Source organism: Elgaria multicarinata, chromosome 20, assembly GCF_023053635.1.
Source record: "Elgaria multicarinata webbii isolate HBS135686 ecotype San Diego chromosome 20, rElgMul1.1.pri, whole genome shotgun sequence".
In the NCBI taxonomy this organism is placed as follows: domain Eukaryota; kingdom Metazoa; phylum Chordata; class Lepidosauria; order Squamata; family Anguidae; genus Elgaria; species Elgaria multicarinata.
Window position 1 is genome coordinate 2,625,444 of NC_086190.1, and position 23,624 is coordinate 2,649,067.

The window sequence follows — 23,624 nt, forward strand, 5'->3', positions numbered from 1 at the left end:
CAGAGGGCAGAACTGATGGACAGACAAGGATCATGCACTGTAAGGGCCGGGCCGGGCGCTGGGCAACGTCACAGCAATAATGTCAATAAAGTAATGAAGTCCTGCGTTCAAATTTCGCCTCTGTGAAGAGCTCAATTGTTGTGCAAAACGGGAATCCTCCCATACTAATCCTCCCAGGGTTGTTGTAAGGACTACAGCAACAAACAAATGAACACGTTAAAGGCCTAATCCAGCATCTCCTTGGCTCCCCAAAACTGGAGTGAGGTAGGTTTAAGATCCCCCCCTCCCCGATACACAAGGCATAGCTTTCAGGTTTGACCCACAACAAAAACAACGATGGAGAACCAAGAATTGCTCCAAGGAAGGGGTGCGTAAAGCTGAGACTTGCAGGATCTACACATTTTTAAAAAATGTTTAACCAGAATCTTGAGGTCCACCAGGTGCAAGATGGTGGCTCAGGTGAGCAGACATACGCTCAGGATTAAAGATTAAGTGTGCCTCTGAACAAAGACTCTGTCCAGGGATTTGTGACCAGTACCCAGAATCAAGCGTGCAAATCCTTCTACACACAAATTCACTCCTGGTTTCCCCCCTAAGAAACCTCATTTTGGGATGTAAGAAAAAGGTTGCTGTTTTTTAGGGCATAATCATATGCATGTTTAGGCAGAAAAAAGTCCTACAACCAACATGCAAAGGATTTTAAGACTTTTTCAGTTTAAACATGCATAGGATTGTAAGACTTTTTTCTTTGTAAACATGCATAGGATTTTAGGTGTTTTTTTTTCTATCTAAACATGCATAGGATTGTAGGATTTTCTGTCTAAACACGCACAGGATTGCCCTTTAATTGTTGCAATGGTTAGATAATGGGGAATCAGAAACCCTCACTGATCATGTGCAAATCACCCAAAGATATCCCAATCTTTCTTCTCCCCCACCCTGCCCCAAGAGATCCGTTATCTGACACCGGAGAATAGATCTCTTTGTGGGAACGACCACTGAAGCGAGACTCCAGTTTTCCTGGGATACGCAAGTTCTGTTTTGGTTCTGATGCCATACCTTCAATAATGTGCTTTCTTGAAAGCCCTCTCTCTGTCTCGGCTCTGGAAAACAAAGAGAGACCAAAATGATCAGACTGGAGCGGTGTAAATGATCTCTTTACGTTGCTCAGGGAAACCTACCAAGGGACAGAGTTGCAAGAGGTCACAGGGCCTTGGAGGCCACCGGGAAACCCTGATTTCTCATCCCAGAAACCCGTAACTTAGCTGGAGAGGGGTGAAGGGGGAAAGACACTCTGCCCATGCTCAGAGGCTTGCTTCTTAATCTTAAAAGGGAGTTGTAAGTATTTATTATTTATTTATTTATTTAGAGTATTTTTATCCCGCACCTCAGCCAAAAGGCTCTTGGAGCGGCTTACAATGTATCAGTAAAGAAGACAGTCCCTACCCTCAGGCTTACATTCTAAAAAAAAAGACATGACACACAAGGAAAAGTGGATGGGGAGGGAAGAGGGAGAAAATAAAAAGAAATTAAGGAGACTGTTTAGGCTGGTAGGAAGGCCCTGCTCCGTCCTCTCATCTCCCAATGGAGGGGCAAACCAACAGTTCCTTCTTCCCCACAAGGTGAAGATGTTAGCCCTGTGGGGTGGGGTGGGGTCCAACTGAAGCAGGCTCTGATGGCCCCTGCCTGCTCCAGTCTCCCTCGCATCTTCTTCCCCACAGGGTGAAGATGGCAGTTATCCCTGGTGTGTGTGTGTGTGTGTGTCCAACTGAAGCAGGCTCTGATGGCCCCTGCCTGCTCCAGTCTCCCTCGCATCAGTAGCTGATGTGCGAAAGGGAAATCACCAATTCTAGGGAGCTGAAGCTGGTTACGAAAGCGTCTTTCTTTGCTCAAAGGGTGTACTGTTTAAGCACAGAAATAATTACGTACTTTCCTCCCCAGAAGATTTTAGTCGTGATCACCAGGCTGGAGCGTCTGCAAGAAGACATAGAAAGAGCGGGGGTCAATGTGATGCATAAAGGAAAATAGTGCAAATCCCCCCCACCCCTCCAACCTATTCAGTTCAGCTCGGGAAGAGTTAGAAATTATGGTGGCCCAGTTGCCCAATTCTCCATTCTTATATATTCTGAGCAAGAGTAAGGTAAAAAAATAAATAAAAAGCTATTGGGTTGTATCTAGGGAGAGTCATGTTTGGAATAGACCCACTGAAAACAATGAGACTGAAGACAGTCATGGCTAACTTAAACACCATTGATTTCAGTGGGTCTACTCTAAGCATGGCTACGTCTACATGCAGCCCAATGTGTGGTATTTGGAGTAGATATGATTGTTTGCTCATTTATATCTCTCCTGCCTGCTAAGAATACTAAAACAAACATTAAAAAAGACAAAATCTGAATTAAAACGTAACACAAAAACAGATCCATTAGCACACAATTAAAAAGAGAACAACAGAAGTCTCATTTTGATAACGGTGTGGATTTTGTTGAAAGATTCTATTGAGTCCTTGCAATGCACAGGCTAGAAAATATTAAAGCAAATGCAGATGTCCGTCCATACACAGATGGCAGGAAGGGAGTGAGATTTGGTACAAGGAGAAACTGCTTACCTCCATCCTTTTTTCTTGATGATATTCCCTAACACAACTTCAGCCCTATAAGACAGAGAAAGAGAGACAGACAGGCAATGTGATCATTAGAATCATGTCGAAATACCCTGGAAGACAGAAACAAACATCAAAATGTTCTTGATAGGCTGGAGTGCTGGGCTGAAAACAACAGAATGGAATTTAATAGGGATAAATGCCAAGTTCTACACCTAGGAAAAAGAAGCCAAATGCATCGATACAAGATGGGGGGCACTTGGCTCAGCAATACTACAGATGAGAAGGATCTTGGAATTGTTTTAGATCACAAGCTAAATATGAGCCAACAGTGTGATGTGGCTGCAAAAAAAGCAAATGCTATTTGGGGCTGCATTAACAGAAGTATAGCTTCCAAATCGCGTGAGGTACTGGTTCCTCGCTATTCGGCCCTGTTTAGGCCTCATCTTGAGTATTGCGTCCAGTTCTGGGCTCCACAATTCAAGAAGGATGCAGACATGCTGGAGGGGGTTCAGAAGAGGGCAACAAGGATGATCAGGGGTCTGGAAACAAAGCCCTATGGGGAGATACTGAAAGAACTGGGCATGTTTAGCCTGGAGAAGAGAAGATTGAGGGGAGACATGAGAGCACTCTTCAAATACTTGAAAGGTTGTCACACAGCAGAGGGCCAGGATATCTTCTCCATCCTCCCAGAGTGTAGGACACAGAATAATGGGCTCAAGTTACAGGGATCCACTCCTTCCAACTCTACTATTCTATGATTCTATGGAAGGAAGCTCCTGAAAGTGCATAGAATCATAGAATAGTAGAGTTGGAATGGGCCCTCCTCGTCCAAGTCATTAATAAAAATGTTGAAGAGCACTCAGCCCACGACTGAGCCCTACGGTACTCCACTCGTTACCTCCTCCTAGTTTGAGAAGATACCGTTGATTAGCACTCTTTGAGTCCGATTCTGTTGCCAACTGTGGATCCACCTAATAGTTGTTCTGCCTAGCCCACTTTTAGATAATTTGTTAATCAGAATATTTATTTAACCCATTCTCTTGGTTTCCGCATTGTCCATCATGAAAAGGACGTCCAACGCTTTGCTAATTGCGGCACAAGAGCGAGAAACAGCATCAACCTCGGGAGGAAATGGATCTGGTCAGTAAGAGGCTGAGAATGAACTCCCCCCTCCCCTGAAGTGAAGGAGACGAGGCCGCCTTGGAGAAGGAATCGGAAGAGCAGGTTATAAATCCATTCCATAAGGTCACAGCAGTGAATCACACAGAGCAGCAATGGGCACCCTCCTCTAAGAATAGGGGCTTTGAGCAATCTTGAGGGGTTTAATTTATTCATCATGACCTGCTGGGAAACCGTTTTTGGGGAGGGACACTAGGATACCCAGGTCCCATCACCTGAGAATCGCTGGCTGATGTGAAAAAATAAAACACAGGCAAACAAGGATGTTCAGTGGACAAAATATGGCATCCAGGCTGCCCTCAAAAAGTAGCTGGGGGCAACTTGGAATGGCTAAAGGGAGAAGGAAAAGCTGACAGGGCCACGAACTCACGAGGCGGCCTCAGAGAGACACCAGTCTCTCTTACCTCCAGCCCCCTCCCCATCTGCTGTGTATGGGATAATACGGCTGGCCTACCGTACAGGGCCGTTGTTAGAATGACAGAGCTTGGAGCAGGTGAGAGGCACTCTGTGCAGCAATGCAGCCCCCTGTTCAGAAATGCCGGATGGGCAACTTACTTTCCTGCAGCGTAGACTTCCGCCGTGTCGAAGAGGTTGATGCCGTTGTCGTAGGCCAGCGTCATGAGCTGCTCTGCCATCTGCAAGAGAGGCACCGTGGGTGTCCCAAGGCCTGTGCAGCACTGGCAGGATTGGACCTCCAGCCTCCCCCTCCCCTCAAGACACAGTGCTGTAACTCAGGATGGGCGAATTAGCTTCCATTGTGTTCGACCTAGTCAATTTCTGTGGGTTTTCATTTCAATCCACACGGAAACTGACATCTGAACTTGCATTTCAAATACCTCTTCTCTCAAAATACAGGTGTCTAAATCTGTTTTGTCTGAAAATATGCTTTTAAAAACGTATTTTGATGTGTTTTTTCTCTCTTTTCTATACCTTAGTCTGGGTAGTGCATATCTGATCTTTAGGGAATGATGGGCCTTGTCGTCCCATTTGGAAGACACCAGGTTGGGTAAGTCTGGCCTAGAATGTTTGTGCCCCAGGTGTGATGGATCCTGGAAGACGTGGTTTTCTAGATGTAGAGAACTATGTGTCCCAGTGCTCAGGACACGAATGTCACAGGTTCCAGGAAGGACGAAGGTTTGTCTGTGATTGGCCCTGGAATTTGGCCTCCGGGAACTCCCCCAAAACTGAATTCTGCCCTCAGTCTGAAAGAGGTTCAACCACCACCCCTGTTTTAGGACCTCTTCCTCACCCCCCAGGAACAGAGATGGGTGGGTGGGACAGAGAGTTGACACACAAGGTGGAACCTCTAAACAGGGAAGGAAGGGAGAAATTCTTACTTCATCTGTAATCTGTCCTCCGAATGTCACCCATGTTCCTACAAAAGAGAGAAATACCAAAAGGCAAGTGGATGGGGGGAATGAAAGATCTGCACAGCGGGGAGAAGGAACAACTGAGGCAGGATGGAACTGAGCCTATGGAAACGAATGCAAGCGCACAAGAAGGTGGGTCCATCCACTCCAGTTTCCTGCTTCCAACAGGGGACAGCCAGATGACTTCAGAAAGCAGCGTTTGAAGGCCACAGCCCTGCCCTGCTGTGGCTCCCCAGGGGCAGAGTGGGTACCACGTGGCATGGGAACGCCCTCTGTTCTGCTAAATGTTGAGACCCAGAGGGTGACAGGCATCCCCAAAGGACGAGGGCTTTGGGTTCTCAGGAGCCTTTGATTTGGGGCTCACTTGTTTCTCAGGGAAAATGAGCATGTGCCAGAACTCCCCAGCCCACCACCCTGCTTGGGAAATCCTGATCTAGCTCTCGGCATGACAACTGAAGTCAAACGTTTGCCATGAGAGGAAGACTCGTTACTGGTTTAGCAATAAACTGGAAAAGCAAAAGGTTTGAAAGTGGAGATCTGAAAACTTGCAGGAAAGGCCCTGCTTCATTTAGTCTGACTCTAAAGAAAAGAAAAAAGGAAAGGAAAGGAAAGGAAAGGAAGGAAGGAAGGAAGAGACATTTAGAACAGAAGAGAGGGAGGGAGGTAGAAGAAGGAAGTTAGGAAGAGAAAGGAAGAGAAAGTACAAAAGGAAAAGTTAGGAAGGAAAAGAAAGGAAAGAAAGGAAGAAGAAAAGATAGGAAGGAAAGAAAAGATAGGACAGAAGAGAAAGGAAGGAAAGAAAGATGGGAAAGGAAGAAAGGGAAATTAGGAAGGAAGGAAGGAAGGAAGGAAGGAAGGAAGGAAGGAAGGAAAAGATAAGAAAGAAAAGGAAGGAAGGAAGGAAAAGTTAGGAAGGAAGGAATTAGACTCAACAAAAGCTGAACCGCCACCTGGCACGATGAGGCAGAGGATGGCCAGCCCCGGTGAGTCACTCCGATTTCCACCCTTTTGCTTTGAATGCCGGGTGTTCAATGGTCAGCTTGAATGAGAAGGGAAGGGAAACTGAGCTGTGAGGATGCTTCCAGCACAGGGCAAAGGCCACGGCCTTGAAACGGCCCTGCCCACCCGGAGCTGATTTACACCCACGTAGTGCAGCATCGCTTTCTTCAACTGCAGCTGGCTGAAGGCTGGAAAGGGCCGGCTGAGCCAATGGGCCGCACAGGAATACTTGAGTAAACAACCCCGCGGTGGTAGCGGTTGTGGTATGGATCCGGTGATAGAAAAGCCATGGGAATGTGACGCTCTGTTACATCTTTCACAGAGCGGCGTGGACAGGATTTTGCCATTTCTACACCAGACTGCGCCTGGGAACCCCTGCAAGTTGAGCGAAAGGAAAAACAGGAGAGTTCTACTCACCTAAGCCCAGGCAGGAAACCCGCAGTCCTGACTTCCCAAGGTTTCTGAAAAACACGCAAACACCTTTTAATCAGCAGCTGCAACTGTCAGAAATAGACGCTGGCCGTTGGCATCTCTGCACCGTTGCTTACAGGGAGCAGATGTCACTTCAGCTCTAATCAGCATTTCCCATCTCCCCACCCCTCAAAACCACACACACACAGAGACACACGGTAAGGGGAGCGAGAAAGCCACGTGTGCTTCTGTAAGCACGCACAGTCGGATCCAGGGAACGGTCCACTTCTCGATGTATCAGGATGGAACTAGAACTGACTTCAGGACAACTGTGATATTGGGCGGTTTCCAAATGTATCGCTCCACGAGCGCAAAAGATGTTGTCCTAGCGGAAACCAGATTCCGAAGATGAGAATCCAAGTAAAGTCATATTTGCACAAGCGTGGTAATGCTCGCAGTCGCACATTATTCTCATGCAACTGGTTGTGCAATGGATTAAGCTTTACGTTTGTGCAATCCATTGGGGAATGGGTCGTGCAGTTCGCTAGTGCGACCTCTTGAGCAACCGCTTGCACAACAGAAAGATTTAGTACTATGAGTTTGCAAAATGGCCCCACTGGATGCTGCTCCAGATCTCACACAATTGTCTTACACACACACACACACACACACACACACACTTAATATCTGGCATGGAGGACTGTCCAAATGGATTCAGAACTGTGCCCAGTTCTTGGAGAATCACGGCTCTCCTACCTTCATACATCTAGTTTAGCTCAAGGTGTCCTCAGGAAGGCTACTGTTCCCTGTGCATCACCCTGACACACAGATGTTTATCATCATCATCATCATCATCATCATCATCATCATCTTATTAAAAGTTTTTCTCTTAAAAAAGACCCAAGGTAGCTTACAACAGTATTATTCAAAACATACGAAATAGAAAACAGTTAAAAACTATTTCCATTGGGATACCAAATCACGATTCGATAACTATAGAAATGCAACAAATAAATAAATAAGAACCGTAATCAATGCAACTGCTGCATAACAAGCCCAACGTGTGCCCAAATGAATGTGGCAGTACCAATTCTAAGGTACTTTCCACCAGCTTTCCTTAACCTGGTGTCTTCCAGAAGTGTCCGATACATCTGGAGGCCCCCAGGTTGGTGAAGGACGCCTCGCGTTGCCTAGTTAAATGCTAATAACCATTAGACGTTCCTCCGAGTTCCATACACTGGGATTAAAGCTTGATTGGAAGAGAACGAGGGGCGCCTGGGCGGGTGTCGCAGAGCCCCGAGCCAACCGCGCCTGCCACTTTTGGCAAGCCACGGACAAAAATCCTCTGTGGCGCTCCAGCGCCTCATGGCATTTCCTGACCTTCCGCACGGAGAGGCCAGGCCTTTCGCCCGGGGCCAGGTGGAGCAAGGCAAAGGAGCTTGCATGTCAACCATCCAGAAAGTTTCCCGTCACAGACGGCGTTGGCAGATGGTTCCAGCCAGAGCCTCGAAATCTGGCTCAGGGTTCTTGTTCAGGGAGGGGGGGAAATCCGGCCTCTGACTTCTCCGGCACACAGCCTTTCTGTGCTCCCTCACAGTGATGCAGGCTGGCCGCTTGGGCTTCACTCCAAACAAGACAACCGACTGGATGAATCTGCTAGTCAGGCACTAAATCAGAGGTGTTGATTCTTACGTCTGTGTGCTGAATCTAGCCCACCTGGAATCCCAACTCTGAGCATTTGGGGGGTTTACTGGCTTTTGCACAACCCCCCCCCCCTTCTAAAAAGTGAGCATGGTGACAATGAAAATGCACACAGTGAACAGAAGTGGCTACAAGGGCTCAGACAACAGCAACAAAGGAGAAGGCCTTTTCTGTGGTGGCCCCCTAATTATGGAATGATCTCCCCAACGAGGCCTGCTTGGTGCCAACGCTGATATCTTTTCAGCGCCAGGTTAAAACTTTTCTCTTTTCCCAGGCATTTAGCAATATGTGATGAGCTTCACTGATCCTAGATTTGTTTTTAAAGCTGTTTATAGTTGTTTTAAATGTATATTCCTGTGTATGTTGTATATTTTTGTAGTTTTAAATTTTGTATATTGTTTTAAAGTGTTTTAATCTTACGTAAACTGCCCAGAGAACTTCGGCTATGGGGCAATATACAAATAATAATAATAATAATAATAATAATAATAATAATAATAATAATATCACACGCAGAGTGCTGTCCCAGCTGGTCCACATGGAAGACAGTGACGTCACAGTTAAAGACCAGTAGGGGCTATGCACATGTCAAGCGATCAACTCTCAGCTAAGGGTGTCTCAGGAAGAAAGCTCTCTACTTTTCCCCGAGAAATCTCTGGCATTGCCAGTTGAGTGACCACTCACAGAGCAAAATAGGGTATAAGAAACAGGCCTTGAAGGATGCCCTAACCCAGGCTGGCCCAAATCTACCCCCTCTGCCGAGTCCCACCAGGGGGCTTTGCAGTTGCCAATCTAGAAAATGAGAGAGAGAGAGAGAGAGAGAGAGAGAGAGAGAAGCCAGGAGCAGCGAGACCAACCAGACAGACAAATAAATGCAACATTCTCTGTCAAGATAAGGAAAATTCTGCAGCAAGGAAATTGAAGTTCTACGATCTCTCTCTCTCTCTACCAGTTTGCATAATTTATTCTTCCTTCCTGCCCAGAGAGCTTCAGGTATTGGGCGGTATAGAAATGCAATAAATAAATAGTCATGGAGAGCCAGAAGGATGGAGGGAGTGCTCTCTGCCTCTATCCCCACCCCAGTCACCTTGCTTTGGATTCGAGATTTCACCCTTCATAGCTACTTTCAAAAGTGGTAGGGACCCTGGTGGGGGAATCAGAACCAGTGGTCCGAATCGGGATATGTCAGCTTCCTATGTCCCCTCACTGTGAGGGAAGGGCCAAAGCACAGCGACAGAGTTTATGCCTTGCATGCAGAAGGTCCCAGGTTCGATCCTGAGTGGCCTCTCCAGGTAGGGCTAGGAAGGAACCCTGCTTGAAACGGAGTCAGACCCTGGGTCCATCTAGTCCAGTAGTCTTCCCCCCCCCTGCCCCCAGGATTCAAAGCTTGGACCTTCTCCATGCAAAGCAAGGGATCTAACACTGAGCTACGGCCCTTCCCAATGGTCCTTCAATTGGACTAGAAACTTGAATTTTTTAAAAAAGTGAAAGCTGTGGGCCAAACTATACATCACATAAAGCATGTAAAGGGTCTCTATTAATACAAGCAGCCCTGGTGGCTGCCGATCAGATGGGAGTGACGGTACGGCAAGTTGACCCCTGCCTATGGCATTTTCCCAATGAGAATTCCACACCCACCCACCCGCCCCAGCTGCTATTTGGCCCTGAAGGTGGTGTATGAAACAGCTGCTACATGGGGGGGGGGGGGTTTCAGAGGGGAAAATGGCATAGGAAGGAAAGGGTTAACATGTGCTTTCCTGCACCATGGTCTGGATTGCACTTTGCACCTTTTTATTCACTCAGTATTTTAACACTTAATTTTAACTTAAATTTAAATTATACTGTTTTAACTCTGTATTTTAACCTTATATCAATTTTGCTGCGTGGTTTTATCCTGGTTGTGCTTTTTATATTGTATTTTGTATTTGTGTTTTTAACTTGTTGGTTGTTTTATGATGGTTTTAATTTTTGTGAAACGCCCAGAGAGCTTCGGCTATTGGGCGGTATAAAAAGGTAATAACTAACTAACTAAATAAATAAATAAAATTGTGCAAAAATTTACAGCAGTTGGACCGGGGCTTGGGAGATCCGAGTTCTGTCCTCCACACACACACACACACACAACCATGAAGTTCCCTGGGTGACTTTGGGCCAGTCGCTGACTCTCATCCTGACCTGCCTCGCAGGGTTGTCGTGGCGATAAAACAGAGAGCAGGCGGTCCCTGCAAGCCCTCTTGGGCTCCTCGCAAGAGGAAGAAAAGCGGGGTGTAAATGTAACAGCAACAAGAAAACGAGCGCGTTTCTGTAACGCGCGGGGCACTTTGGTCTCCCTGCTTTCCGTACCTGTATTTCATGCCAGGCTGCTTCACGCTGGCTTCGCTGGCGGAGGGGGCGTGATGCATAGAGAGATGCCCCAAACTCCGGGCCACCATGGCCACGGCACGGAACCGGCCCCGGGTGCTGGGGCTGCTGGCATTCTGCCGGTTGAGGCGATCCTCAGCGCTTCGGCTCTTGATGTTGTGGTCCGAGCAGACGAAAGACACTTGCATCCTGCTTTTCTCCCCCGGGGGACCCCCCTTGCCCTGGCGAGTCGGACCCCCTCCCACACGCTGCGTCACCCAGGCTCCTCTGGAGGAGGAAAGCCCCCCACAGAAATCTTCCTCCGGCACGCACGCACAGAAGCGGGCCCTTATAGAGACCTCCTCTGGGACACAACAAAAATGGGGAGCGAGGGAGAAATCCCAGCGGCCGTCACCCCATTGTTACAAAAGCCACACTTGGCCAGCTTTCCACACCGCAGCCGTCCTGACCCCTCATTCAAACTCGGTTTGTCGGTTCGGTTGATCCGTGACTTGGAAAATTTCTCCGGGGTGGTGGTGGTTCAGGGGCGTTTCTGCAAGTGACGGACCCTTGCCGCTGGATTTCAGTCCAATTTGTGACCTGCCCCGATCAAATCCTGGAAGGATTCACCCCTTGCAACGGCTCTCCCAGAAGACTTCGATGGATTCAGGAGGAGCAAATCTCTGGAGAGTCATCCGTGTTCGGCGTGTGTGTGTGCGTGTGTGTTGTAAGAGAGGAGGGGGTTCTCCTTCTCTCCCGTTCAGGTCCCTCTGCCAGTTGGCTCAGTCTCCGGCAATGATGTGCTGGTCTCCGCGTAACAAAGCCTTCATGGATCCTTCAATCCCACTGGAACTCCTGTTTTAGCGAAGTCTGTCGAGCAGCCCGGGAACTGTGCTCGGCCGAGCCCAACTTTGGGAAGTATCCGTCGCAAAGAGAGTAACGCCAGAGCCGTGACTTCTGCTCGGAGACAGTCCTCGGCCGCGCGGGGCTGCTTTGGAAATGCTCTGAAATGCTCCAGCTTGACTGTGATAGCATCCCCCCCCTCCCGCCCACCGCGGGCTACTCTCACGCCTGCTCCTTCACCTCCGCCCCCCTCCCCGTGGCCTGGAAAAGGATGACGAGGAACTAAATTTAGACGGTGAGCGCCGCGGAAGCAAAGGGAGAATCCCGTCGTCTCCTGAGGTTATCTGCAGAGCAGCCATCAAAGAGTGTTGGTTAGAAAGAAAGAAAAGAAGAATGAAAGGAGGAAAGTCACCTTGAATATTTCATTAGCCCCAGGGGAAAACCCAAACTGAGGGATGTGTGAGGCTCAGAAGCAGAAAATGTAACTGTTCCAAGCCTACAAGGAAACCAAACGGAGGGATCTTGGGTGTGCGAGGGCAGATTTTGCAAGGAAGATGCAAGTGATACTGCTTTTCCTGGACGATGCCAGGTCAGCGTGCAATTGTGTGTCTGTTGCATGTCTGAATGCTGCCTCTCAGCTAAGCTCCCTGCGCACAGAGCTGCATTTCCCGGCTGCCTCACACAGGCAAGGGTTCAGCCTCAGCTCCACTTTGCAGGAGGGAAAAGATACGGAGGCGCAGCGCAAATGCCCCCTCCTTTGGTGTGGCTGATAGCAAAGCGGCACACCCACGCTGTTTAAGGCAGGGTGGGGGACCGCCGGCGTGCAGGACTGATCTGGCCTGTGGAGGTCTGGGCTCCCTCTGAGGGCCCCAGCCCCTGTCCAGGCCCTGCCCTCTGGAGACACCAATGACAAGTTGGGAATGGCTCTTCCTCAGTGCTCTGCTTGCTCTCCCAACGTATCTCCAACCACAGATTGGAATGCCTCTTCCTTAGCACGATTCAGGCCCTTCCAACTTCACTCCGCCCAGGTTTTTCACTGGTGATTAGTGATAGTCCAGCAAATCTGGAGGGCACCATGCTCAGGGAGGCTGGTCTACAATGACTGGCAGCAACGGCTCACCAAAGTTCCAGGCACGGGTCTTTCGCAGCACAACCTGGAGATGCTGCCAACGAGTGAACCTGGGACACTTTGCAAGCCTCGGCTCCGCCACTGAGCTTCAGCCCTTCCCTAACGGGTTTGATTTCATTTATACAAAGTTGTGGCCTGTCGTTTCGTCCCTCTCTGCCACGCAGGTCTTCGTTCCAGGCACCGGGGTGGGGGAGGGAGGATTGCACATCGAGGAAAAGGCGAGGTGGAACCAAATGCCCGTTCCCAACATCAGGGGCATCTGTCCAGCACAGGAACATTCCAAAGGGCACCCCCAGCAGCCCCTCCTGCACCTAGAAGTCATATGATCCTGAGCCATTTGCAGAGATGAATCAGGTGCATCGATTTCAGAGGAAGACATGGCTTGGGCACTCTCCCCATCCTTTGGACTCTGTTCACACACAAGACGGCCAAGTCAGTGCCAACACGTGGCTCTGGTCAAATCTGGAATCCATCACCATTGCTGATCTTAAAATAAGCTCCCTCATGGTCCACCTCGCTCAGTGTTACCTACTTTGATTGGTGGCAGGTCTCCAGGTGTCAAGAGAAGCCCTTCTGAGACCCACCCCCATGAAGGTGCCTCTTTTTACAACAGCCATCACAACAAATCACCACCAGGGAGATATGTGTGTAGGAAGCACACCCGTTCCACCAGCTCTGCTGAAAGTTGGCTAATTTTGTTTTCCTCTTCCCTCCCCATCGCTTCTTCTTTGTGTGCTGTGTCTTTTTTAGATTCCATGCCAGCAAGCAGGGGCAGTCTTGTTTCACTGATTATACGTAAGCTGCTCCAAAAGGCTTTTTGGCTGAGAAGGGGGCTAAAGAGAATTTAAATCAATAACAAACAGGATAAGTGCCGTAATATTGACTCGGGGGTCTTCTTCACGCAAAGGCTGTGCTCCCCAAGGGTCAACAAAGAGGCACTGTCTGGCCTTATTATGGTTTCTGCCACAGAAAGGACAGGCCTGGTTCTTTGCCTCATCTTGGAGAGAGGAGGCAGCATTATGGGATGCCTCAAGTGGCTCTAATTCACCCGTCGGGAGCAGCCTTAGGAAAGTCTACAGAGGGTTCGCTATGAAAAGTAACGGTGGAGGGGGAAATACGATGTTTAAGCAAAAGGCAACGGGGTGTTCAGCCAGGGGAGTGGGGGATGACGGGTTAGCAAAATACACCACAGCGCATCAGGGCTGTCTGTTCTAAATGGCAGCATTTGCTTGCTGCTCCTGACGCCCACGCAAGGATGAATTAACGCACGGCAAGTTGCTTCTGCAAGCGGCTGCCACGTCTGGCCCCCTGGGCACGAGCCGCCACAGAGCATTTATTCTGGCGCTGCGATTCTCCGCTGAGAAGGGATGATGGAGGTGGCTGGGAGGTGGGAGCGGGGGGGGGGGGGATATTTGAAGAAGCAGATAACCTCTCCATTCACCTTTGAGTCACTGGACTGAGAGTTCCATTAACTCAGCATCCTCCAAAAAGGGAAAAGAAAAAGAAAGAGAGAGAGAGAGAGAGAGAGAGAGGAAAAGCTGGCTGTGATTCACATTTTCTAATTCACGGATGGTTGACTGCAACCCTGGTAAAGCTCCCAACATGCTCTGTTTTCACCTATGCATGCACAAAGGGTGCAAGCTCCCAAAAAGTGTCAGAGAGAGAGAGAGAGGTGGGTGGGCATCCAGAGAGCTGCACAAGAGCAGGAGCGGCAGGGGTGTTGGTGGATCAGGGCCTCCCACTTGAAATAACCTGCCCGATTTTGGATCCTAGCCAGAATGGCCACAGGACCTTCATGGGCCTTAATAACAAACCCAACTTTGCGCCATGTGTGAATTGGCCCCACAGGGCAAAGTGTTTCGGCTGGGATGCCGCACGGCTGAAGCTAATGTTGTTTGTTGTTTTTAACTGACCCCAGAATGGTTGTTTTAAAAGGACATTGCCATTTTCATGCTTTTGATGCTTTTAAACTTCGTATATTTGTTTTTAAAGTTCATTGTTTTTAACTTTTGTAAACCGCCCAGAGAGCTTCGGCTGTGGGGAGGGATGTAAATGTAATAAAATAAATAAATAATGAAGGGAGCTGAAAACAGGGCCTCCTGGCAGCAGTTTTTCAGAGCGACGCTTTTGTGAAAACTGCACCAGGGTTCGGCTGCACTGTTCTGATTTGGGGTCAAGAAATCTGTCTCACTGCTCCTGCTTTCCCTCAGCCCCGTGCTGCCAAAGCATTAACTTTCTTTTCTTTCCTTTTTCTTTTTAATCACGACGCCCATCAAGGACTTGGTGTTTTGTCCTTCTGCCTACCAGCTCCTTAATCCATACTGCCAATGTAATCCAGCTTAGCTGTGCTCCTGATGGCAGCATTCCGTTCTTAATTTTTTTAAAAACCCCAAACTGAATTAAAATTGCATATAAAATGAGGAGAGGAAGAACCACTTGAGCGCCTTCAAGGAAAGGCGGCAGGACTGTCATTAATAGCAATCAAGGTGTGGGAAGCACATGCCCGGGCTCCTCTGGGAGTCACCATTCTGGATATGCCTCCTCATTGGAAAGGGGCACGGCTAGAGCAAGTGATTCATGTAGAGATGCAACAGGCAGCCTCCTCTGAGATTGGCGAACTCTGCTGCATCTTCTTCTGCACTATGACTGATTGCTCCAAGCAATCCCGAGACGGCACAGAATTACCCACCCTAGCACAAGCTGATTGGAAGGGAGCATGCTCAGAGCAGAGACTCCTGCAGGGACACTATGTGGAATTTCCTCTAAGGCTGGGCAATTCTTTTGCATTTTTTGAACCACGGGATAGAAGGATGATCCCATCACACTAGGTGAGGCGCAATCGGAGGAGGCCGACTGGAAGGAAGCGTGGCCAGAGCGCAGGATCTTGCAGAGACATGACAGGCAGACTCTCCTGTGAGTGGAAATGTGGGAGGCTTTAATGGCTTATTGATTTCATATGCCAGTAGGAAGTTTGGGAACACCTGTGCTAGCCCTTAAGGGTGCAAAGACATCTGAAAACTGTGTGTTGGAGTATCACAGAATGGTGGCCAAGCACACCAGAAAGGAATAAAGGCAGCGCTGGACAGCAGCGGTTTGCTTTGCAGTATGACAGCGTCTCCGTTAAACATTTAAAATAAAAATAAAACTCAGGAGGTGTTGGCAGCCTGGTGGCCGCCAAGGCAAACGTCTGCGGGCACATTTCATGGGCACCATGTTGGAGATGCCAGGAATAAAAGCTCCATGTGATCTGAGACTAGGAAGTGGAGGGAGACGTGCCATGGTGTGTGTGTGAAACACAATACACAGAGGCTGGTTTTAGAGACTTTTAAGCGATGTCTGCAATATTTAGACCGGCCAGAAACTGCATTAGGTTTTAAATAAAATGGTTGACTTTGGGTAGCTTTGCAAAGGATCGATGTAAATGTTTTCTGAATATTTGTCATGATTTTTTGTTTGTTTTAATTGCTTTTGACATATTTTTAGTTCCCTTCAGTCTCGCTAGCGGTCGGGAAATTCGGGTGACCGCCTGGGTCCCGGATGACAAAGGCCCGCCAAGACATGCTGCCGGCCCAGCATGGGTCCCTGTTCTATCCCTTCCCTTTGGTCTCCAAAATGCCATCAAAGATTAAGGTGTGCAAATGGCTCCCTCTTGGCAGGACTCTTGCTCAGGTAAGGAGGTCGGAGACCTCTTGCCCAAAACCATCCAGAGCTGGGCCCCGTCCGCCGCTTGGGGATGACTGGGAGAAAATGAACAAGCAAAGGAACCGTGAAGATACAGCTGCCGGGAGCAGCTGCCAGATGTTGATACTGTCTCTAAAACGCCTCTCTCGCAGATGTCCATGCAAAGCAGAATCAGGCTGCCTATCCATTATTATGTAATGTGACGGACAACATCTTTGCAAAGAGTCGGGAATCCAGAGATATTCCCTGATCCGACCGCCTGAGGGCATTTGCTTGGAGATGGCAGGAATTGAATCCAGGACGTTCTGTATGCAAAGCAGGGGTTCTACCACCAAGCCATCACGGCCCAGGACATCCCACTAGGTACATGCAAGCTGCCTTCTGCTCAGTCAGACCCTGTGTCCAGACCCTAGCCCAGTCATGTCAACACTAACTGGCAGCAACGACTTTTCAGGGTTTCGGGAAGGCGTTTCCCAGCCCTACCTGGAGATGACAAAGAACAAATCCTGCAAAAGAGAGGCCCTGCCACTGAGCTGGATCGGACCAAAGGGCCATCTAGACCACCATTCTGCTCACGCAATGGCCAACCAGTTGTCGACCAGAGACCCACAAGCAAGACGTGAGTGCAACAGCACCCTCCCGCCCATGTTCCCCAGGAACTGGTGTATATAGGCTTATGCTTCTGATACTGGAGGTAGCACACAACCATCAGGGCTAGTAGCCCATCAATAGCCTTCTCCTCCTCCAGGAATTTATCCAACCCCCTTTTAAAGCCATCCAAATGGGTGGCCATTGCCACATCTTGTGGTAGCGAATTCCATAGTTCAACTATGCGCTGTGTAAAACAAGTCCTTCATTTTATCTGTCCTGAATGCTCCACCAATCAGCTTCATGGGATGACCCCAGGTTGTAGTATTATGGGAGAGGAAGAAAAATGTCTCCCTCTCCACATTCTCCACGCCGTGTATGACTTTTGTCCACCTCTATCATGTCTCCTCTTAGCCTCCTTTTCTCCAAGCTAAACAATTCCAGCTCCTCATAGGGGAGATGCTCCAGCCCCTCGATCATTTTAATTAGCTATGGCCTTTCCCCTAAACATCAAATACTATTCCAGTCCTCATGGCTTTGAATAAAGGGGGTTGGACTCGACGGACTTGTAGGCCCCTTCCAACTCTACTATTCTATGATTCTATGGTCTGATTTAAATAAGAACATCGCAAGCCAGACCCTGGGTCCATCTAGCCCAATAGTGTCAACACTGACTGGCAGCAGCAGCTTTCCAGGATTTCAGGCAGGAGTTTCTCCAGGCTTACCTGAATATGCCAGGGACCGAGCCTGGGACATTCTTCATGCAAAGCAAGGGCTCTATCACTCCTTCCGCCAAAGGAGCGTAGGAAACTGGCATGATGGCCCTGCTCAGAAGTCACCTTAAACCCTGCTGGTTAAGGCTTTGGGTTAAGCAGCAGGGCTTAAGGTCTTTTGCGATGCGTATTGCTAGACCCTGTGTGCAGCTGGGTTAGCGGCTCTAACCGTGGCTTGAAGTGTTGTGTGCTAACCCCAGACAACCACAGTCTCACTAGCCACAGAGCCTAAAGTGTCATCTGAACAGGCCCAACAAACCAAACGAATCAATAATTAGTCAGTTTTGCTAAGTATTGTCTATGGCAGGGATGGGACAGGAAGCTTGTGGTTTGGGAGGCTCAACCCCCTAACATGTCGTCCTCCTGCCTCAACTGATCTCCTCTCTGGACTTGGTCTCCCCACACCCCGCAGGGTCCACCCACAACAGCCTTTGCTGTTACGGATACATCTGGCGGTCGTCTCATTTCCTGCCTGGTTTTGTAAGCCCTGGGAGATATGAATAATGGATCAGCCCTTATTAGGTGCCTGTAACCCAACACTATTCTAAACATCCTTCGATCCGTCAAAACTAATAAACAGAGACCCTTGAAATATTCATGGTCCCTCCGCGCCAGGCCACGGGAAAGCCATGCAATATTCATGGCGCGCCACCTGCTTTTGTCCTCTGAGTCGATCCGCCGGCCTGGCGGGGCGTTTCTGCTCTTGGGTTTCTGGCGCAAAAGCCACGGGTGGAAATCACGGGGATGCGTGTAAAGGGCGGAGGCTTCCTGAAGCACAAGGGTGAGAACGGCTTTTGAAATCTTCGCATCATGGCGAGAGGATGACATTTAGGGTACCTTGTTAAGGATGGGGACCGAAGGAGGCGGTGTGGCTGGGCGGTGGGGAGGGGGGATATAGGAGAAGAGCCAAGTGTCATTTTTTTTAAAAAAATTAAAAGTAAAGATCTTTTTTAAAAAAGAAAAGAATAAAAAAAGAAATAAATGATCTTTTGGGGGTAAGGCATCAGAACCAAAACGAACCAGAAGGTGTGAAGTGGAAATTGTACCCTTCCAAATTGATATTCCTGTTGTTGTTTTTGCTGGTTTTACTGCTACCAATAATATATCACCATCGGTGTGCGTGACGCTGGAGTCAAAATAAACTGGACAGGCTCACAACCCAGGTATGCCAGCAAAGGGAGAAGAGAGAGACGGTAGTGAGGATTAAACAGAGGCGGGGACAATCTGCCTCAAATCCACTGGCAAGGATCATAAGAACATCAGAAGAGCCCAAGGGTCCATCCAGTCCAGCACTCTGTTCACACAGTGGCCAACCAGCCATCGGCCAGGGATGAACAAGCAGGACATGGTGCAACAGCGCCCTCCCACCCATGTTCCCCAGCAACTGGTGCACACAGGCTTATTGCCTCAAATACTGGAGATAGCACACAACCATCAGGGCTAGTAGCCATCGATAGCCTCGTCCTCCTCCAGGAATTTATCCAACCCCTTTTTGAAGCCATCCAGATTAGTGGCCATCACTGCATCTTTTTAGGCTTAGTTTTGATGTTGGATGTTTTCTTCTCTGATGTTTCCCAAGCGGGTGCAGAAGATGCATTGCCGCAGTGCAGAACTGAAAGCGGGAAAACTAGAGAAGTTGGAGGAAGGGGGACTACACGAACAGGCGGTGTTTCAGGGGGACACCAGCTGCAGTAACCGCACAAGTTAGGGGATTATGTGCACTCTCCTATATACACAAAGTCCTGCTGATCCTCACAATGGCTCCTACAAAATCCACCCAAAGTGTATCCAGGCCCTTCTCACGTTTCATGAGGACTAGTCCCTCGCAAGGGGCGCAGCATCAAACGGCGCGTAAAAATCTACCCAAATCCCAGAATGCACCCACACACTCAGGCCTGATAAGGTGCTTTGCATCCCAGGAAGCTCGTTTGCCCTCTCTTGGCGAGCACATGAAAACGAGGGGAAAACAGCTTGTTTGCCCCCCCCACAGCCCCCCCCCAATTAATAATGGCAGGACATGTTAGACAACATCTGTGATCTACACATGTGGAAGGAGAACATATTGCCAATGAAGCGCCACTGCTTAGCTGAGATCTTTAATCACCTCGCCAGCTGCCTACGGCCCTTTCGATTTCTGGATGCTATCGTGTGGCCTCCAACGTCTCACTGGGAGATGTTTGGCTGAGGCAGGGCAGGAAGACGTCAGAAGTAGTTGCAGAGATTATCTCAAGACCCGTCCCTGGTTCTATCTGGTTCCGTCTCCATTCACAGGCTAGGACCTGCAAGTATCCCCGAAATCTGTGAAATGGTTCCACGCTTTCCTACTTCTACATAATGGTGCTGCAGCACTCCACGGTACCACAGTTGTGCAAAAGCTGGTAAGCGTCCAAGGTGAACCTAAGAAACTGGTTTTATTGGTAAAGCCCAACTGTTTGCCAATAAAACCTATGCAGAATCCTGAGACAATTCTCTTTTTCTTGGGTTCACAGAATTATTACGGAGCCTCTTGAGAACGGAACTGCCTCTTCACTGCATCCCTGAAACGCCTTTTTGTGGGAGTTTCCACATTTCTAGCCGGAGGTGCAAATCAAAGCAGAAAGACAACTGACTGGCCGTTCCTGGATAGGAGAATTGACGACAATTCCTGGATAGGTCTGTCCACTGTGATCCCAGGAATGGATTACCGCAATGCGTTCAATGTGGGGCTTCCCTTGACACTGTCCGGAAACTGCAGCTAGCGTAGAATTTAGTGATTAAGTTGCTGAGCGAAACAGCTTGCTGAGAGCATGCTACACCTTTTTGCTCAGGAAACTGCACTGGCTGTAGGTAGGTTACAAGGTGGTGTGATCTGCATCTAAGGTGCTAAACAACTCGGGGTCAGGCTACAGAGGGTGTGCCTTCTCCTCTATCAAACTGCTCATTTATTGAGATCTATGGGACAGGACCTCCTTGTTGTCCCGTCACCTGCACAGGTATATTTGATGGCAAAGGGTCTTTCTGATTATGGCATCCCGCCTTGGGAATTCTCCCTGTGCTGTAGTGCAGCACACAGACACCAAACCTGATGGTGTTTGGGGCCTTTTATTTGCTGATTTCAATAATACCGAGCTAAGCAGACTTTTTGACTCTGTGATGGGTTTGCATTGTATTTAAATAGTTGTTTGAATGATTTTTGGACACCTCCCTGTGATCTGGAAATGAAGGGTGGCATCTATAAATATTTAAGGTAAATCAATAATTAATTCACATTGTCTCAATGAATCCAAGTTAGCAGGAGGGGAAATCACTTGGGGGAGGTTTGAAGTGTCAAAAGGAAACAAAACTCACAGGTGTAAAGGGCTTCGGCTGGTGCAGATCGCTGCTCATAAAAAGACACGAAAACGCTCAGCAGATTTCTACCGAAGAATTAGTCTCACTAAGTAAGCAAGCATAGGGTTGCAGTGCCAGGGTCTGCGATCCACTCACTGGTAAACCCTCTCACCATGCATTATTCTGCTCCTAGTTCATGCTAAGCATTATTTATCTTTTCTGTGTTTCATGCTCTGCATTTCTTAATTCTGCACCCATGCAGCTGAGTCACTGAACTGTTCTTGCAGCTGCATGGGGCAGGCTGAGTCCATCCAAAGGACACCACAGGACCAAGAGGCCCTAAACCACGGCACCACGCTTTTCTGTCAGGAGGAGACTGGCACCTAGTGGCACTTCGGTGGCAGCACAGATTGAACGGGGCTTGGTCCAGAGAATGAGAGAACGTTGTGGGTTATTTTTGTTGTTCGTTATGAGGCGATGTCCACATTTCCACCCTTCGTTTCAGGAAATCAGCTATCACTCAGTCAGTTAATCTGAACTAAATCTGCCTTCAGATTCTCAGGCACTACCACCGCATACAACAGGAGTGGGGAACCATTTTTCTGTTGAGGGTAGCTCAGGGGTAATGTGGCCAGAGCTAAAAGTCTGGAGAGGGACTTCTTCTCTCTCTCTCTCTCTCTGCCACTCCTCCCTCTTCTTCTTCCACCCCTACATTCTCTCTCTCTCTCTCTCCTTCTGCCACTCTCCTCTCTTTCTTCAACCCTGTTTCTCTCTCTGTCCTTCTTCCACCCCTTTTTTCTCTCTCTCTTCCCTCCTGCCACCCTCTCTTCTTCTGCCACCCTTCCTCTTTCTCTCTCTCTCCTTGACACCCTCCTCTCTCTTTCTGCCATCCTTTTTCTCTCTCTCTCCTTCTGCAACCCCTCCTCTCGCTCGCTTTTTCTGCCACCCCTTTTTTCTCTTTCCTTCTACCACCCCTCCTACCTCTTTTTCTCTTCCCTCCCTTCAGAGAGCCCCTTCTCTCTCTCTCTCTCTCCTTCCCTCTTCCTTCCTGCTCTGCAGGCTGCCGGAGGAGGGACAGATAGCTCTTCCCAGAGTTCTGAATGGATCACTTTTGAACTTAGTCCTAGAGGTGACCCATCCCAGATCTATCATCTCCGTTACATCTTTTAATCCTGCATGGGAAGAACAGCCGGATCAGAACAATAGTGAGATCCTTGTGATATAGGGTGGGATACAAATGTCTTAATAAATAAATCAAATAAAAATCCACCTAGTTCATCGTCCGGCTTCCTACAATGGCCAACCAACAATTTCCAGGAAAATGGCAGAAGCGCCAACCAATGGCGCAGGGCTCCCTTTAGCAAGAAAGTCAAGGCGAGAATTTGCATCGCTTACCGATACTTCATGCCGGTCTTTTGTGCTGTGCATTCCTCCAGGGAGAGCCCGTGCATCCGGAGGAACTCTTCCCGGATCTTGGCCTGGGCCGCCACCCGGACATCTCGGAGCCGCTGCAGCTCCACCGCATCCGTCTGCTGGATCTGATGCAGCCCCCATTCCGAATGACACCGACCGCTGGCTACGCTCCGGAGACTCCCACTGTACGTCATGGACAGCATGATGCTGCCTGACGGGGGAATCTGTGGATTTCCCAGACGTTAAAGGCACTGGCCACAGGCAACGGAACTCACTTCCTGTTTAAAAGGGATGGCGGCTAGGCTACCAATCCACCGCCACCCACGGCACAAACCAGTACCGCTCGCCTCCTGCTCTGCTATCCTGTTCAACGGAGTGGCACAGAGCGAAGAGCCTTGCTGAGACAGGGACATCCTCTGTTGGTGATAAGACTATGCAAGCTGTAGAGTCACACAGGGCTCATCATCTGGTGGGCTGGAAAAGGAGCTCTGCGTAGAGCCAGGCCATGTGCTGACACAGGGACAAGAGTTATTTCAGGTTTCCTGATGGTCAATCAAATGCAGAGAACGCTCTCTAGTGGGCAGAGCAGAAAAAGTACCGATGCATTAAAAATACCTCCAGGCTCACAGGGGCACCCTGAGAAAAAGGGTGGAGTTGCCAGTGAGGCAGGGGAGATTAGAATGTGGTATGGCCAGAGAGCGGAGGAGTAAATGGGGGCACCCCAAATGAAAGGGGACTGCATGATGGAGGGTTAGGGGTATGGCAAACAGGGTGGGTGGGGTGTAAAACTGAAATACCCCTTAAAAGTGGACCATAATGTCAAAGCTTGCGTAGTCTTTTACCAAGAGAAGCCCTTTGGATGCAGAGACTTCTGACTATCTACTCAACACCACTTCTGGGTTCAACACGCCAACCACTCATCGTCCCAAGCTGGACGGCAACTCACGCAGGATTTCAAAAGCTCACACCTTACAATGGAGTCGAGTCCCCTGCCTTCATCCAACACCACACTGGATGCTCTGAGAGTCACCAGGTTCTTAAGCACAGACACAAAAAAGAGAGGAGAAAAGGTGTGGGGGGGAATTGTCAACTAAAGGACATAGGAGAATGGAGACACGAAAAGCCAAAACAAGAGGGGGGGGGAATGAGCCAGGTAGACTGTTCATAGTTGACTCGTCCAGCTGTGTTTTCAATCACAAAGAATTTCAGGGTGAAAATCCGAAGTCTCCGGACCCCAATGGACGTCACTGCGCCTGCCCCAGACTTAGCGGGCTTTGAGTGCT

The 23,624-nt window shown here is 49.0% G+C and overlaps 1 protein-coding gene across 3 annotated transcripts in view; it reads right to left on the minus strand.

Moving 5' to 3' along the window:
* The window catches only part of KCNAB2 (potassium voltage-gated channel subfamily A regulatory beta subunit 2), a 36,347-nt gene extending 13,787 nt beyond the window's left edge, over positions 1 to 22,560 (minus strand). For 2 of the 3 annotated variants that reach the window (XM_063145355.1, XM_063145354.1), the window contains exons 1-7: positions 22,324 to 22,560; positions 6,571 to 6,614; positions 5,122 to 5,159; positions 4,340 to 4,419; positions 2,609 to 2,653; positions 1,930 to 1,974; positions 1,060 to 1,103 (exon numbers count right to left, since the gene is read on the minus strand). In XM_063145355.1, coding sequence (XP_063001425.1) covers positions 1,060 to 1,103; positions 1,930 to 1,974; positions 2,609 to 2,653; positions 4,340 to 4,419; positions 5,122 to 5,159; positions 6,571 to 6,614; positions 22,324 to 22,544 — 517 coding nt within the window. In that variant the 5' untranslated portion in view covers positions 22,545 to 22,560. Of the gene's footprint in view, positions 1 to 1,059; positions 1,104 to 1,929; positions 1,975 to 2,608; positions 2,654 to 4,339; positions 4,420 to 5,121; positions 5,160 to 6,570; positions 6,615 to 10,608; positions 10,815 to 22,323 lie in introns of those variants that run through there. The other variant, XM_063145356.1, reaches the window with a different exon arrangement.
* Between the last annotated feature and the right edge of the window lie 1,064 nt (positions 22,561 to 23,624).